Below are 18509 nucleotides of genomic sequence, written 5' to 3'. Positions count from 1 at the left end.
AACGGACCTTAAACAAAGGGAAATCTATGAAATGTCAGGGGGAAAAAAATTCAGAACAGTCCTCTTTAGAAAGGTCAATGAACTTCAAGAACGTAAGGATAAAATAATCAAATGAGGTGTGGGAGCAGATTGATGATTGAGAAGTGATCATCTCCCCAGAGAGACATCAATTTCAACCGCTCTTCATTCACCAAAGTACCTTCACAAGAGTTAAGGAAGAGTCCTACTGCCTGAATTTAGCATAATAATAAGAAACATTGCACCAGAAGGAAACAGTTGCCAGTTGCCCAGATCAATTATGAGTAGCTCACTGTGGAGAGAGATGCCCACTGCTTGAGGGAGGGGGAGGGAATTAAATCCAAGCCTTAGATTTGAAACCCAGTATCAGGCCCATCACAGTGAAAGATGGTGCCAAGGAGAGCCACACAGCCCCGCCCCCAGGTCATTGTCCAAGAACTGACTCTCTGGATGTGCATTAGCCTGATGCCCAAAGGACTGTCTCCACCATTCATACTCCAACCTTAGATAGCACATCGTAGAACAAGATTCTACCTGCAGGAGGTAGGGCAGGAAAGTGAGCACAGGACTTTGCCTTAATGTTCAGTGCCAGACACACTGCAGGGAGACCTAGCAGCAAGCAGAGTAAAAATGCCTTTCTCCCCCAAGCCAGTGTTTCTAGACCTGCTCAGACACCAGCCAGAGACCTGTGCCCTAGAGAGACAGACTTGTTTTAATCTGCATCATCCCCAGCCTCAGCGTGGGCCCAGGGTGCACTTCCAAGAATGTGCCAGTCCTCGCAGCTGTGACACTTAGGTGTGATTCAGCTTAGTATGAGTCTTCCCCCAACCTCAGGCTGCATGGATGGAGCAAAACTCTATCCACTGAGGTTTAAGACAGGGTGAAGCATAGGACTTTGCCTTGGAACAGTGTTGGGCCAGGGACACTTAATACTGGGAAGATCCTAATGGTACCTGATCCCAGGTCAGTGCTCATAGACAGGGCCTCTGGACCTGCCCCATTGCTGGGTAGAAAATTATGTGACCCCATTGATTGGAACTATGTCCAGGCCAGCATCACTGTGGATGGTTGTAGGTATCTCAGCCATGAGTTTACCACAGCAGCAGGCAGCCTGTAGCAGCATGGGTCATGGTCGTAGCCTGGGCTATAGTGGTCTTTATGTGCTGTGGGCCCTAAATATGACACAGCATTGTGTGCCACAGGACTGCCCACTCCATCCCTCCCCCAATCCCAAGCAATCAATAAAGAGAGTGTAATTTTCTGTTTGAGGGAAGAAAAAAGAGTTAGATGCCAAGTTGTTTCATTGAAGCATAAGTCTAGTCCCTCTATGGTGAAGCCCAGGTCTGGCACAGCATGTCTGACCAAGTGCTAGTGACTGTCAAGATATGTGCTCCTACTGGGGCATCAGGCACAGAAACTACACTTTTTGGACAGTCTCCTGGTTCATTTGAAGAACTCATCAATTGTGGATTTGGGATAAAATGGGAAGTGAGGCACCCTCTAGTGGTGAGATATTGACAACATGTCAGCAACAAAATTACCACAAGTCTGGAGTTAGGGCGCCATCTAGTGGTTAAACTGTAGAAGAGACCACAGGCATAAAGAAAATAAGCAGCCTTCTTATTTGTGGAAGGACAGACACAAAGTCAGTTAACACTAGAATAAATACCCAGTCCTTCAATGTGCATATCATATAGTACATGAAGAAGAATCAAGAACTTTCAGGGATGAGTGTGGGTAGAGAGTGTGCTTAGCAATGTGCAACTCCTCAAGTTTAATCTCCAGCACCAATAAAATACAAATCTCAGGAAACCATGCTTTCACCAAATGAATGAAGTTAAGATTCCAGAAAGCGACCCTACAATAACCAACATGGGCTGGCTCATATATAAGAACAGAGGATTCAAAACAGCTGTTTTAAGAAACGTAAACAGCATGTGGGCTGCTGGAACGGGGTAGAGTGCAGCCATGTCAGAATGTGATCCTGAGATGGACGTGTTCTTCGTGATCTGGCACCACAAGATCACCATCTTCACGGCCCAGCCTTGGTGGAGCTGACCTTCTGGCAGAGGATGCCTTTGAGTCTCTGCAAATGGAGCCCTTCTCTAGCCTGCAGTTTCCAGATGTGGTGAAGCCTCAGGATTCTGGAGGCAGTGCCAATGAACAAGCCGTGAGGGCCCCAGGCCCATCCCAGAGGCCCCTTCCTTCCAATAAAAGAGATTTGGGGGCTTAAAAAAAATGAGCTTCAAGAAAACAGAGGAAAAAGTCAGTGCTCCATCAGACAACAGAGGGGTTGGAGTAATTTTTTTAAACTTAAACAAATACTTAAGGTGAAAAGTATGCTAAGTAAAATTTAAACACAATAGATGGCACCATTGGAGTAGGTGGAACAGAACAAGAATTAATAAACTCAATGATTGTCTATTTGACAATATATAGTTGAAGGAGAAAAAAGCAAAATTAATGAAGAGGAATAAAGAAAGCTTATGAGAAATTTGAGACAGCATTTAAAAATAATCATGTGGATTATTGGGACTAAAGAAGGACATGAGAATGTCAAAGAGTTAAAAAGCTCATTCAAACACATAATAACAGAAATCTTCACAAACCTAGAGATGGATACAAATATGCAAGTACAGTAAGGTCAGAGGTCACCAGTTAGATTCAACTCAACAAAGTAACCCCAAGACATTGCCAAGCTTCCAAGTTAAAGGAAAAGATAGGATTCTCAATGATCCAAGGGAAAAGAAACAACAAATAATGATGTTCTAGTTTGCCTTACAGAAGACTTCTAAGAAACATGACAGGCCAGGAAACAGTAAGATAATATTTTCATAGTTCCAAAGGGAAAAAAAAACTACCAACCGGGCTGGGGATGTGGCTCAAGCAGTAGCGTGCTCGCCCGGCATGCGTGTACCCCGGGTTCGATTCTCAGCACCACATACAAACAAAGATGTTGTGTCCGCCAAAAACTAAAAAATAAATAAATAAATAAAAATTTAAAAAAAAAAAAAAAAAACTACCAACCAAGAATATATATCGAAGCTACCTTTTGGAAATGAAGAAGAGATAAAGGCATTCCCAGATCATCAAAAGCTGAGATAATTTATCACCACCAAATCTGCCCTGCAAGAAATATTTAAGAGAGTTCCTCACGCTGAAAGGAAGGGATGCTAATGTATAAGAAGAAAACACTGGAAATTATGGACTCTCTGGTAAGAGTAATTATACAGACAATTTCAAAACATTGAATTTGAATACTATTATAAACATAGTGAGTAAACCATTCATATCTTTACCATAGAGACTAAAAACAAAATAATTTAAAAATAATTAAATTAATATAATAAGAGGTAGGCAATACAGAAAGATGTAAAATTGAACACAAAAAGTTGCAATAGGGGAAGGAATCTATCTCAAGGGTAAAATCCTTTTTAAAAATATTTATTTTTTTAGGTGTAGATGGACACAACACAATGCCTTTATTTTTATGTGGTGCTGAGGATCAAACCCAGGTCCTGCCTGTGCTAGGCGAGTGCTCTACGGCTGAGCCACAATCCCAGCCCCAAGTGTAAAATCTTTAATGTCTTTATTAGTGTATTGTTGTTATACATAATAAAATGGTTCATTTTGACATAATCATTCAAGAATTGAATATAATTTGCTCCACTTCAGTCCCTAGTACATCCCCTCCTCCCTCTCCCTGTTGCCTTTCCTCTACTCTACTGGTCTTCCTTCTATTTATTTATAGATTTCTCTTTAATTAGTGCTTTATAGATATACATAGAGGTGAAATTCACTATGGTATATTCATATATGTATACAGCATAACTTGGTCAATTCATTCTACTGTTCCTCTCTTTTCTTGTCCCACCTCACTCCCCATCAACCCTCTTCCTCTGCTACCCTGATCTCCCTTCTATTTTTATGGGATTTCCATTCCCCTACCTCTTTATCCTTATTTTGGTCTAGCTTCTACATATGATAGAAAATATTTTTTCCTTGACTTTCTGAGTCTGGTTTAAGGCATTAAGTTTTTTATTAGTAGTATGTTTTTCTTTTCCCAATTTTAGGATCAACATTATGTTTCTATCATTTTTAAATAGCTTATGATAATCAAAATATGTTTTATATGCCCCATGATAAAGCAATAGTCTATAACTATAATATAATAAGCAAGTAATCAAAGCATAATATTAGACTAAATCACTTAATCCTCCAGGAAGACTGTAAGAAAGGGGGAAAGAAAGCAAGTAACTACAAAAAAAAAAAACTTTAAAAAATGTAACAAAATGTCAGTAGTAACACCTTGTCTACCAGTAATTACCTTAGACATAAGTGGATTAAATTATCCAATAAAAACACATAGAGTGATTAAATGTATTTTAAAGATCTATGCAAATATTATATTTTATGCAAATGGAATCCAAAAGAAAGCAGGAGTGATCATGGTTCTATCAGATAAAGTAGACTTTAAATCCAAAGCAAACAAAGAAAGAGAAAAAGAAAAAAAATATGGAAAGTCATATACAATTTAGAGGGGTTGATTCAGCAACAGGAAATAATAATTATCAATATATACACCCAATATTGGAGGACCAAATATATTAAAGCAAAATTAGTAGGCCTAAAAGGAAAGATAGACTTAAATGCAATAAGGGAATTGACTTTAACATGTCACTTCCAATAATGAACAAATCATTCAGACACAGTACTAACAGATACCAAAATTAATTTGTGGAAAACTAGTATGAATTCTTATAATGTGTGGTCTAACTCAGTAGATGGGAAACTTTTATTGCAGCTTCAATCTTCTCCATAAATTACCAAATCACCAAAGTTAAGTTATACTCTAGACCTATTGGGCCTAGCAGATACTTACAGAACATTCCATCCATATTTGCAGAACAAAAAATTGTCTAAATGGCACTTGGACCATTCTCCAGGATGGATCATATGGTAGGCTGCAAACATGTCTCAACAAATATTTTTAAATTGAAATAATATTCTGTTAATATCAATTCCTATCATAATTCAATAAAACTAGAAATCAAAAACAAGAATACTTTCAAAATCATACAAAAAGATATAAATTGAACAACTTATTCCTGAACAACCAATAGATTAGAGATTAGAAAATTGAACAATTTCTTGAAACAAAGGATAAAACACTACATACCAAAACTTATGGAATATAGAAGAAGCAATAAGAGGGGAATTTAGATCAATAGACCCGTAATGGAGAAAGAACCAGGCACCATGGTGCCTGTCCTCAGTCTCAACCACTTGAGAGCTGAGCAGGAGGATTATTTGACCACCTGAGTTCAAAAACAGCCTGAGCAACAAAATAGCAAGACCCCATCTCAAAAGCAGGAGGGGTGGAGGGGGTAGAAAGGTCTCAAATAAATAACCTATCATTGCACCTCAGGAACTAGAAAAATGAGAACAAACCAAACATAGTAGTAGTAGATGAAAGGAATAATAAAGACCAAAGATAAAATAAATGAAATAGATGACAAAACAATACAAAAATCGACAAAATAAAGAGTTGACTCTTCAAAAAGATTTAAAACTTTTTTAAAAAGACAAAAAATAAAAAAAACAAAAGAAACAAAATTGACAAACCCTTAGCTAGACTAAGAAAAAAGAGAGAAGACTGAAATGAACAAGACAAAAAAAGAAGATATTACAGTTGATACCAAAGAAATACAAAGGATCATAACAGGCTACAGTAAAGAAATATATGCCCCAAAATTGGGTAGACTAGAAAAAAATGAATAAATTCCTAAACATGTACAACCGACTAGTGCTGAATCATGAAGAAATACAAAATTTGAGCATATCAATGATGAGTGAGAAGATTGAAGCCATAATAAAAGTCTCCCATCTGCTGAATTAGACCACACATTATAAGAATTCATACCAGTTCTCCACAAACTTTTCCAAAAAGTAGAAGAGAAGGGAAGACTTTCAAAGTTTTTTTAACAAGGCTAGCATTACTTTAATACTAAAGCCAGAAAAAGACATCACAAGAAAAGAAAACTATAGGCCAATATTCTTGATAAACATAGATACAAAACTCCTCAACAAAATTATTAACAAACTCAGTTCAACACATTGAATCTGCTTTCATGGTACAATTGTCAATTCTTCCATGTACGTAGGAACAAGGTGACATGTAAGCATTGCATGAGCTGCTAGGAACCCAGGTTTTATTGTTTTACCTCCTTTTCAAAATTATTCTACAGTATGCATCTGAAAGGTCTAAAGAAGAAAACAGATGGACAAAACTCTAATAACTGAGGAATATTTCAAGAAGGGACTATTTACTGAGTTGGGCAGAATTTAGAGGTTACAATGCATTGTGAAGCACCCTAAGGCAAGCAATGTGAGATACTATTTCCACCTTCAGATTGGAAATAGGGACAAAGGAAAGAGCGGGTGCTACAGAGAAAACGGTCATAACTGTAGCTGCAGCCGCAGGAGAGGATAATCAGATAGAAGAAGCCCTGTCATTGCCAGTGCAAGGTCTAAGGGGAAAATATACGCCTTATTCATTAGAGAGTAAGCTTTTTTTCACTTTAAAATAATGCTTCATTTCCAGTTTACAGTTAAACTGTAAACATATATACTGTTCTTTGAAAATTACAGGTTACACAAGGTGTATAGTAGGATCCCACTTTTATTAAATAGTATGATAATTAGTACCTATTTGTGTACAAAGGAAAGAGCTAGCAAGGATAATCATCAGGCTTTCTTGAACAGAGAGAAATATTTAAAAATGTGGTGACTGCCTCAATTTACTCTACATTAATTCTGACAAATTAGAATGATTTTCCAAAATGCATGTGCTTCCTTCGTAAATCTTTTTTAAAAACTTGAAAATATAAATTAAGAAAGAATCCATGCAGGCAAAATTGCAAATTAACAGAATGTCATTTTACTTACAAATCACAAAAAAAAATCTGCAAGGGCAAGTGAAAAGGTCTGTGAATCCTTAAAGATGTATTTTGGAAAGTGTTTCTCTATGTTAATTGGTTAGATGGGTGTTTGAAAGTACTTGTATTTCTATTCCACTGAACAAATACCTAAGATCAAATAAAGAATTTGTTCAAAAGTTCTGTTACTAGAAAATGCAAGTGCATTTTTGAGAAAAGAATATTTGAGAAATAAAAGAATATTTGAGAAATATTTGAATTAAGCAGAAGGAATCGCTCTAATACTAAAACTAAAAAAAAAAAAATCACTTAACACAGGCAGAATGACCCTCCCTTCATAGGCTCAGCCATAACCTGGAAACATGAAAACTTGCCCTTCACCCACAAGGCCACCGGATATGAGATTGAAACCCAGGCCTCTGGAACAAGTCAGAGAATTATTACTGGGAGCAAAAGGTCAGACCCCTGACTGTCCCATAAAGACTACATTAAACTCACAAAAAAACTATTCAGAGTTTTAGTTTGACTGCTCTAACAAAGCCAATTATAATAATGACTTAAACAGAAGAGTGAAAGGGCAGCCTTGAGCTGGAGGCTCCAAGGCATCAGACATCAGAATTCCTTCTAAATTGCTGCTTCACTATCCCTAGAAAGTATCCTTAGCCTAGTTGTCCTATATGGTTCCAGGCCACATCAGGATTTACCCTAAAGAAAGACGAAGGAGGCTGGGTGCAGTGGCATAATCCTGTAATCCCAGCAACTTTGGAGGCAGAGGCAGGAGGATTGCAAATTCAAAGCCAGCCTTGGCAACAATGAGGTGCTGAGCAACTCAGTGAGACCCTGTCTCAAAATAAAATACAAAAATAGGACTGGGGATGTGGCTCAGTGGTTAAGTGCCCTTGAGTTCAATCCCCAGTACCAAAAGAAAGAAAGAAAGAAAGAGAGAAAGAACGAGGAAGGAAAAAAGGAAGACTATCTACTTCTATTAATCCTGTGACCCAGGATTTGGTTACATCAGTTATATCACTTCTGATCATCTCCCATTGGTTAGCACCTAGTCACAAGGCATTATCAACATTAAGAAAGACTGGGAAATGGGGTCCTTTTCTGATTTAAACCTCTTAGAAATATTATGTGACAGAAGGGGAGAATAGATATTGAAGAAAATTAGCAGTTTCTACAGCAATTGACTATCTCTCAGATTCTCTGCTCACATGAAAATATTTTGAAAGCTTCTCAGAAATAATAAATGATATGAGAAAAGACAGTGGAAAAAAAAAAACTTGGAAAGGGCTTCAGGAGTCCAGGAGCTGGTGTTGGAAGGTTCTTCTTACTGTAATCTCAGAAAATCCCTTTGTCTATTAAAGTCTCAGTTTCTTCCTGCGTTAAGTGAGGATAGTATAATAGATGGTCTTCAAGGCACACGGAGTTCATTGACTGGTGAACAAGTCCATCATGACTCATTCCTTACTGAGCCTCTGATTTTATGAAGAAGACAAATATATCACGCCCTAAAGACAAATGTACCCACTGCTAAGATCCCTGAGTGGAAATAACATGGGTTCTGGTTTTCCTCCCACAACTTTTTCTGGCCAATCAGGGATATGGAAGCTGTGTCTCCACAAAAGCACATGATGGATGTGATCCATTCAGTCCTGGATCCTTGGAAGATAGTGCATCCTCTTTCCATTTGGAGGCTTCTTGCCCCTATAAATCCTCTGGATTCTGAAGTCATGAGTGCCTTTGTGAGGCAGGAAAGGGCTTCTGGATTCTCATATCTGTTTCAAACTGACTTCCACACACCTGTCTTTTTTCCCTGTTTAATTTGTTTCTCTTCCTCTGTTTCTGGAGTTTATATATGCTACACTGTTTTTTAATCCACAATTCTAGCTGTCATCTTGGATCACTTGGAAATTACTCTTCTGCTCTGCCTGCTCACATGTGTAATCAATACACAATGGTGGTGGATCCCAAGGACTGATTAAAAGGGTGGAACTTTAGGGTCCAAAATCACAGTGTGGGAGGCCAGGGATTGTTTGTCCTGCAAATCTATCTTCTCCTTGGTGTTGATGAGAAATTCAGCTCAAACACAACCCCTACCCATACTTTCAGTTATTTGAGCATATGTAGGTAATTCTTCTAAATATGCTCAGAGATGTCCACAAAAAGAATGATGATGAATGAAATTTCCTTCATCTTAATATAGATTTGTGTCCCTATACATTTTAATGTATTCTCATTTAACCAAAGTCTTCAATACTATTAGACTCTGCATTTATTCATTGAATAAATATGATACATAGTATGCTCCACATCAAGTAAGATGCTAGGAATACAAACAGTGGGTCCGAGCATCCGTCTCTACTGATACTTTGAGCCATTTCTAGCTCACCAGGCTCAGCCATCCTCACACCTGTCCTAGCAAGAGCTCACATTCCCCATGGCCCTAAAACTTAAGATTTTCTTTCCTCTCCTTAGATGGAACACTCTTAGTCATTGGGTGTCATGATCACCTGTTTCTCTCTGAATTCCTGCACTAAGGAAAAAAAAAAAAAAAAAACCTCTGGCCCAGAACAGTGGGGTTCAGGACCTTAGATAAAGCATTTTGATTGGGGGTATTAGAATCATAAAATTTTTCCAGTGTCAATAGAGGTTGCAGTGCAGAGAGTCTAGACTTTAGAGTAAGCCAGAAACCGGTTTGTATCCAGGTTCCAGGACTCCCTGGACTTTGATAAGTCACTCAACCTCGGAAAGTCTCTCTTTCCTCCTCTGTAACAGTCTGACGGTGCTTTCCACGTAGCAGGGCGGTCCTAGAACAGTAATCATGCAGCAGGTGCTAACGTCTGGTTTGTGTTCCCAGGAGCACCAGTGGAGTGTTTCCGAGCACAAACCCAAACATCTCAGCCTGGGGGACGGAACTCACACCAATGAATGAAAAGGAAGGGACCGTTCCTGGAACTTTCAACAAAATGATCCTGATCCCAAACGTGGCCATCGTCATTTCCGCCCTCGTTGGACTGGCGGGAAATGCAATTGTGCTCTGGCTCCTGGGCTTCCGCATGCGCAGGAACGCTTTCTCGGTCTACATCCTCAACCTGGCGGGAGCCGACTTCCTCTTCCTCTGCTGCCACATTATAGATTCCGTGCTGGTGCTCGTCAAGTTTTTCTATCCTAACACGATCTTCCTCCCCTGCTTTACCACTGTGATGATGTTCCCCTACATCGCAGGCCTGAGCATGCTCACGGCCATCAGCATCGAGCGCTGCCTGTCGGTCCTGTGCCCCATCTGGTACCGCTGCCGCCGCCCAAAGCACACATCTACTGTCATGTGTGCTGTGCTCTGGGTCCTGTCCCTGCTGTTGAGCATCCTCAACAGGTATCACTGTGGCTTCCTGGATAAAAAATATGAGAATAACTCATGTCTGGCATCGAATTTTCTCAACACAGCATGCCTGATTTTTTTATTTCTGACTCTCTTTGGGGCCAGCCTGGCCCTGCTGTCCAGACTCTTATGTGGCTCCCAGAAGATGCAACTGACCAGGCTCTACATGACCATCCTGCTCACGGTGCTGGTCTTCCTCCTCTGTGGCATGCCCTTTGGCATCCACTGGTTCCTGTTAATCTGGATTAAGATTGATTTCAATACACTGTCTTTTGGTGTGTATCTGCTGTCAGTTGTCCTGTCCTCTGTTAACAGCTGCGCCAACCCCATCATTTACTTCTTCGTTGGTGCCTTTAGGCAGCAGCTTAAGAAGCAGACCCTCAAGCTGCTTCTACAGAGGGCTCTTCAGGACACCCCCGAGGAGGATGATTGTGGAAGCAGCTGTCCTCAGGGAACCCTGGAAATGTCAGGCAGCAAAGTGGAGCCGTGATGAAAAGCCTCTGGCCTGGCTGTCAGATGTGACTTTGGGACTCAACACTGCCTGGCTACAAATGACACTTGTCTGCTTTTCTGTGGGTTTTATGCCCCTGAAATGCCTCAGTGATTCCCCAGTGTCTTTAAGAATATTATTTGAATGTGACTTTTCTAATTTTCCTAAGTTAAAAGCATTAATCTGAAAATACACTATCTCCATCATTCTTGATATTACCAATAAACTTCTCATGTTAACTTCCTTCAGATCTTCTTAGTGGATGCTTTTTGTTGTCATGGAAAAAAATCTCTTTCTAAAACCATAACGGTCTTGTTTGTGATTGTTTTCTACCTGGCCTTACAGAAAAAGAAGATAGCAAATAGTTTCCCATGAAACGTCCCATAGAATAACACCATCAGTAATCCTTTTACACTCATGAAATCATAAGATTCACTATGCTGAATCTTTTAACAACCCTCAGTATGTACTCTGACATCAACCAAAACACAAATCCTTAAAATATTTTTCAAGGAGAGTGCCTGCACATACTTATGCCACAGATCACACCATGATCTACTCTCACTCTTTTGTGATCCCAAAGAGGAATCCCTCGCCTCCAGCCAGCTCAGTTTAGTAACCAGTAATTTAGGATACCTATGGATGCAGAACCTGAGTGCTAGATGAGGAAGAGTACTTCACCTGGAGTCAGGTAACCTGTATTCTCAAATACTTGAAATTTAAACTGATAACTCTTCAGTTTTGCTAACCACACTAACTTTTTGCGGTAGGCATGAAAAGATAACAGAATGTGGACAGAACAAAATGAGAGGATAGACAATTCATAGTGACATTGTTCATGAAAGCTTAAGGTTCTTCAGGGAACAGTTATCAGAATATGGACAAAAGGAAGCAAGCAAGCAAGCAAGCTTCATCCCTGTGCCTTCTCATGTATTTTGTCATAATTTCAAGATTCCTCTTAAGAAAGGCCATAATGCTGCAGGGAGTGCATGCAAGGAACAAGCAATAATATAATAATAAAGGCCTTGAAGAAACAGGGATTGGCGGAATTTTCACAAAGTTAGTTAGAGTCAACTCCAAAATACTGTTGAGTCAAAGCCAACCAATCAGGTAAGCCCAGGTCAAGTCACAAGCCAACCACCTTCTCTCTACTTCCCAGGAATATATCCAACCAGATCAGAAGATGAAAATAAAATCAACAGAGAAATAGAACAAGAACTTAGGGAGGTGAAGGGAAAGAAAAAAGCAGTGGAATACCCTCAACTTCTCTGATGCTTTTTGGTCTGCAAAAAACCCACCTTTAAAGTAAATTCATCTTATACCTTGCATAAACATTCAACTCTTTCCATAACCTTCATGTAGATGATGATTTAAGAGTCATCAGAATCTCCTATTTGAGTTTTTCAGGTCATTTGCATCCCTTTTGGTATTCAGTATCTATACCATCTATTTTTTTCCAGTGCTGGGGATCCGAATCCATGGCCTTCCAAATGCCAGACAAGTGCTCTATCACTGAATTACACCCCAAGCCTTATGCTATCTTGAAATTCAGATTAAACTCTTGTTTTAATGTCCTGTTACACATGTGAAAGAATGATGCTTATAACTGACAAGTTCTGAAGAGTACAATGGGGGAAGAGATGCAGGTTGCAGGCTGTATACTATCAGTAAATTTTTATTTATTCCTTTTCAAAAAACTATTGAGAGAAAATATTTTAAAATTCTAACATTTGTTTAATAATAGTCAAGGACATGTGAATGCTTTTTTTTCTGGATTAGGTGACTGGTCTATAAACTTCTCCCCAGCATACCCTATGTTCTCATTCATGATGACTTCAATATCCATGTAAGTAGTCCATCCAACAAACTGACTTTGCAGTTTTTTTTAACATTTCCTTCTGAATTAATTATTGACTAACATAAATTGCAAAAGTACTATAAAGACTTTCTATATATGTGATACCCATACTATACCAAGGGTAATATATTATATTATCAAAACCAGAAAGTTTACATTAGTTTACATAACCAAATCACCTACACTACAGGTCTTATTTAGATTTCATCACTTATTGAATGCATTAATTTGTAGGGTGGGGAGTACGAATTTGTGTGTACTTCTATGACATTTTATCACACATAGAGATTCACATAGCCACCACCATATTCAAAATATGAAGCTATTTCTTCACCACAAAAGAATTCTGCTGGGCTACCACTTAATACTCACACTCACCCCATCCTGCCTCCCAAACCCCTGGAAACCCCTAGTCTGTTCTTCATCTCTATACTTGTCATTTTATAAATGTTATATGAATGAAATTATACCCTAACTTTTGAGTTTTTGTTATTCCATTCAGCAAATGATCTTTAATAACCATTAAAGTTGTAGCGTATATAAACTGTTTGTTGGTGATTTTCTTAATTATATAGTAGGACTCCATAATAAAAACATATTGAGCTTTGTTTCACAGATCAGAAGTGAAGTGATATTTGGTTGTTTTCAATTTAACTTTCATAAATAAAGATGATATGAACATTTATATACTGAGTTTTACATGAACATCGTCTTCCATTCTCTGGGATAATGTGCTGGGGAGGCATGTTGGGTAGAATAAGAAGTGTGTATTTAATTTTGCCAAAAACTGAAATAGAATTTTCCAGAGTAGCTGGATCATGTTATTTTCTCACTGGCAATGTATGAAAGATCTGGTTTATCCAAATCCTTCAATATTTGAAACAATTTTTTTTTTATTTTAGCCATTTGAAGAGGGGTATGGGTAAAACCACTATGGAAATCAGTAATGGAGATTCCTCAGAGGAGTAGGAATAGAACTATCATTATGACCCAGTATACCACAACTCAGTATTTATCCTAAAGAATGTATGTCTATATAGCAATATAGGCACACCATGTTTAAAGCAGCACAATTCACAATAACCAAATTATGGAACCAACCTAGGTGTCCATCAGTGGATGAATGGATAAAGTAAATACAGCATTTATGCACAATGAAGTTTTATTCATCCATAAAGAAAAATGAGGGCTGGGGATGTGGCTCAGGCGGTAGCGCGCTCACCTGGCATGCGTGCGGCCCAGGTTCGATCCTCAGCACCACATACAAACAAAGATGTTGTGTCCACCGAAAACTAAGAAAAATAAATATTAAAATTCTTTCTCTCTCTCCCTCTCTCTCTCTCTCTTTAAAAAAAATATTTTAAAAAAAGAAAAATGAAATTATGTCATTTGCATAAAAATAGAAGAAACTTGAGAACATTATGTTAAGCAAAATAAGCCAAACATATGGTCATGGGCCATATGTTTTTCTCTCAGACTCTAGAGAGGAAAAGGAATAAAAAGGTGTGGAGGAGGGATCTCATAAAATTGAAGAAACATAGTAGAGTAGGGGAAAGGGACCAGGTGGGAGGAAAGGAGAGAAAAGAGAATTACTGGACAATGATATTGGCCAAATTACATTGTCATGTTTGTTCATGTAAAAATATGTAACAACAAATTCCACCATTATGTACATCTCGAAAAGAAAGCTAGAATCTCATGCCCTCAAAAAAAGAGAGGGGATTCTTGCGTACAAAATTTATCGTGGCGAATTTGGAACCTCTATTATTTTGAAAAATGGCAGAACCATCAGGACACAGAAGCCATCAGATTCCAAACCGTATTTAGGATGGTCACTACCTTTATCACTGAACTTGGGTAGGTCAAGTAAGGCTCAGTAGTCAAGTGCCCATGAGTTAAATCCCCAGCGCCCCCCCCAAAAAAAAATTTGTTGAACTGACAAATTGAAAAGATTTCTAAATATTTTGAATAGCTTGTTCATTGGTCAACTTTTGTTATTAGAATGAAATACCTGACAGGCTACTCATGAAATAAAAAGATTCATCTACCTCAGTTTTGGAGGTTGAAAATTTGAATGCCACAGCCCAGACTCTGGGCTAGGCCCCAGTGGATGGTGGGAGTGCAGGTAAAGCACAGACAGCTGGTTAGGACAAGTTAGCTCCTTATATAATGAATATATTCCCAAGAACTCAAAAGAGAGTTCACATGAGAACAAAATTCCAAAGTTCTAAGAGTACACTCCTAAAGACCTCCCATTAGACCCCACCTCTAGGTTCCATGGAACCTCCCAATACTGCGCCCCCCCCCCCACGCCCCCGGGAACGAAGCACCAATCACCTCTCCTGCAGTCATCTCCTGATTTAGAGAACAAGGAAGTATACTCTGATGTCACTCAACCTGAGAAAGGCTCTTCCCTTCAGCTTGGTCAACTCTCCATCTCTGGACAGGAGAATAATGGTAAAAGGTAACTGTGAAACCCAAGAACTGTCAGATTTCCTCTTTGACCATTTAAACCTCAGCTTCTTCCAATGTTAAGTGAGAATATTACAATGAATAGATTTTAAGGAATACTTTCTAAATATTGGGATACTGTAGTATATAAAACATATGTAATTTATAGAGCTTAATTGTTGATGAGGAAGACAAATGCAATCCATTCTAAAAACAGATGTACAAACTGTGAAGTGCCTTGAGTAGGAACAGCAGAACACATGCATTTTTATATTCTCCTATTTCCTATTCAAGGCAACCAAAACTATGGGAGCTTGTCTAAGAGAACTCATAGTGGATGCATTCATTTATGGATGCCTTTCTGAAGGCCTGGAGGAAGGTGTTTCCACATTCCACATGAGGGCTTCCTGATATGGTAAATCCTCTGGATTCCAAAGCAATGTCCCCCTTTTTAGGGCAGTTGCCATCTGTTCCTAACTAACTTCCACCACTTCTCTTTTGTTCCCTATGTTATCGGTTTTTCTGCCTCTGTTTCTAAAGCTTGTTTATGCTAGATTTTGTTTCATCCACAATTTTGACTGCCGTCATGGATGTACCTTGGAAGTTATTCCTCTTCTTTTCTCTCATACGTGTGTAATCAACACACAGTGGTGGTAGGTCCCAAAGGTTGGTCAAAAGGGTAGAACACGATGGGTTTAAATCCACAGTCTATGAACCAGGGGCTAATCACTCATCCTTTTTTTTTTCTCCAATTACATCCTCTGTAAAATGAGGGAAATAGTAATTCTTATTTTATAGGTTCTTGGTTTAAACACATAGTAAATGCGCAATCAGCTCCTATTAATCACTAAGATAAGAACTGGTCCTCTTTCTCTAGTTGAAATCTGCATGAACAACTCACTTTATATCTCAAAGTCCTATACACTTTCTATTTCCCATAGACTCCTCTCACACAAAAGCTTTCACCACCAACAACAACAAAAATACTCTACTAAGGATCTGTTAGGAGAGAGACTGGAGTAGGTCTAGGTTAGGCACTCCCCAGCACACAACTCCCTCCATTTGATATTCCTGCACTTCAAACACATTTCAGTGACAGCCTGACCTAACTCTTAGCACTTCCTCTTCTATACTGCTGAGTTATTCACTCAGACACAAATCTTGCCCACGCACTGCACCAAAATGCTTCTAAGTATTCAGCAAAGCTATATTGAATTCTCACTCCAAGGCACTTCAGCAATCATCATCAGTTATCTGGTCACACAGAATAATTCTAAATACTCCACAGCTGTCCACAAAAGAATGATGATGAATGAGATTTTCTTCACCTTGTGTGTGTGTGTTATGACACCATTTTTGCCTTTTCATTTTTATTTTCCATTTAATCCAAGTCATCTAACACTGTAAGGCTTCTCATTCACGTGCTCATTCAATGAATAAATATTGAGAACTTATCGGCCATATACAAAGCTAAGCACTAAGGATATTAAAAAGGCACCTATTTACAATGCCTCACACACTGAGACATTTCAAAGCCCAGCCATCACATCTATCCAACCATGATCTCACATTGCACTCATGGTCCTAAAGAGGATTACTTAGATAGAACACTATTAATCACAGGGGTGTCATGATCACCTCTCTGTCTCAATTCTTGTTCCTGAGAGAAAACTTCCAGCCCAGGACAGTATAGTGGCTTATACATAGCTCTAGTCCATTGGGTGGGCTATTTGAACTACAGTATATTTCCATGTCATTTAGAGGATATACAATGAAGAAGAGAGAGCTTAATTGTGCAGACAATGAGCATTGGATTTGAATCCATATTGCAGGAATACCCAGCTCCTGAAAGTTTACTTTATCTATGCAACCCTGTGTTTTCCTCCTCTTTAAAATGGAGACTATAATTCCCTCATAGCACAATGATCCTAAGAATCAGAGATCATGTAGTATGTATTTGAGGCTTGTTTATGTTCCCAAGGTACTGTTGGAGGCTTTGTGAGCCTGGATACAACCACAACAGCCTGAATAGAAGCTACCAGCCCCTTCCTCCAACTTGGGAATTGCTGACCCTCATCATCACCCTCATTGGATTGGCAGGAAACACAGTTGTACCCTGTGCACAGAAACACCTTCTCTATCTACATCCTAAATCTGGCTGCCACTGACTTCCTCTTCCTCTGTTACCACATCATTGGTTCCCTTCAGGCTGTCATCACCTTCATTCATCCCTCATCTGTCTATACATCATCTTGAGGATTGTGTCATGTTTTCTCTACATCACAGGTCTAAGCATGCTCAATGCCATTAGCAGTGAGCATTGACTGTCCATCCTAAGGTCCATCCGGTACCACTTCCGTTGCCAGAAACACATGTCAGCCATCATGTGTGCCCTATTCTGAGCCATGTCCCTGCTCCTGAGCATCCTGAAGTGGTTCTGATGTTGTATCCTGCTTAGGAATTCTGATGATGATTGGTGTAGGACAACTAATCCTATCATAACTATGTGATTGATTTTTTTGTTTGTGATTCTCTCAGGTTCCAACCTGGCCCTGCTAATCTGTATCCTTTGTGGATCCCGACAGATGCTGCTGACCAGGCTCTGTGTGATCATCTTGCTCATAGTTCTGGTCTTCCTCCTCTGCAGCCTGCCCTTTTATAAAAGCTGGTTCCTATTTGTCTTGATTCGGAATTATCCTGATGCATTTATTTATCTTTATCTGGTTTCATTTGTTCTGTCCTCTGTTAACAGCTGCACCAACTTCATCATTTATTCCTTCGTTGGCTCCTTTAGGCAACAGCTGAAAAGGAGACCCTCGAGCTGTTTCAACAGAGGGCTCTGCAGGACACTCCCAAGGAGGACAATTGTAGAGGCAGCCTTCCTCAGGGAACTCTGGAGATGTCAGGCTGCAGAGTACAGCAGTAATGAAGAGCCTTTGTTCTGGTCCATCAGATGTGGCTCTGGGAGTCAACAATGCCCATACCAACAGCTGCCTGCTCTTCTCTTGGTTTCATGCCCCTGAAATGCCTCAGTGATTTCCCACTGTGTTCAAATGGATTTATATTAACCTGGATTTTCTTGCTTAACTTAGAGAAACCAGTTTGAAATAAGAACATCTCTGCCCTACATACATTTCATTAACATTTTCCTGGAAGTGATTTGGGGCCTACCTTGGAAATTACTAGGGAGATTCATAAAAATTTCAGCAACCCACAGACATATTTTTATTCCCAAATTATCCCATGAACATTCAGCCTAAAGATGTGTGAAGATAGATATATTCAATGTCTCTTCCTTCCTTCCTTCCTTGTGAGATTTTTTTAAAATCTATATATCCCTGCCTGATAGTTTTGATTCTCATTGTGCCTGAG

The 18509-nt window shown here is 39.2% G+C and overlaps 1 protein-coding gene and 1 pseudogene across 1 annotated transcript in view; both read left to right on the top strand.

Annotated features, from left to right (window-relative positions):
• Positions 1-11076, top strand: part of LOC107135699 (mas-related G-protein coupled receptor member A-like) — a 12625-nt gene extending 1549 nt beyond the window's left edge. Inside the window, exon 2 of the mRNA XM_015477695.2 lies at positions 9817-11076. Coding sequence (XP_015333181.1) covers positions 9817-10828 — 1012 coding nt within the window. The 3' untranslated portion in view covers positions 10829-11076. The remainder of the gene's footprint in view (positions 1-9816) is intronic.
• A 4647-nt stretch (positions 11077-15723) lies between these two features.
• Positions 15724-18063, top strand: LOC107158197 (annotated as a pseudogene).
• Positions 18064-18509: the final 446 nt, after the last annotated feature.

This window comes from Marmota marmota, unplaced genomic scaffold (genome assembly GCF_001458135.2).
Source record: "Marmota marmota marmota unplaced genomic scaffold, marMar, whole genome shotgun sequence".
Taxonomy (NCBI): domain Eukaryota; kingdom Metazoa; phylum Chordata; class Mammalia; order Rodentia; family Sciuridae; genus Marmota; species Marmota marmota.
The sequence above is the reverse complement of the archived record's forward strand: the minus strand, read 5'-3'. Positions and strand labels throughout refer to the sequence as shown.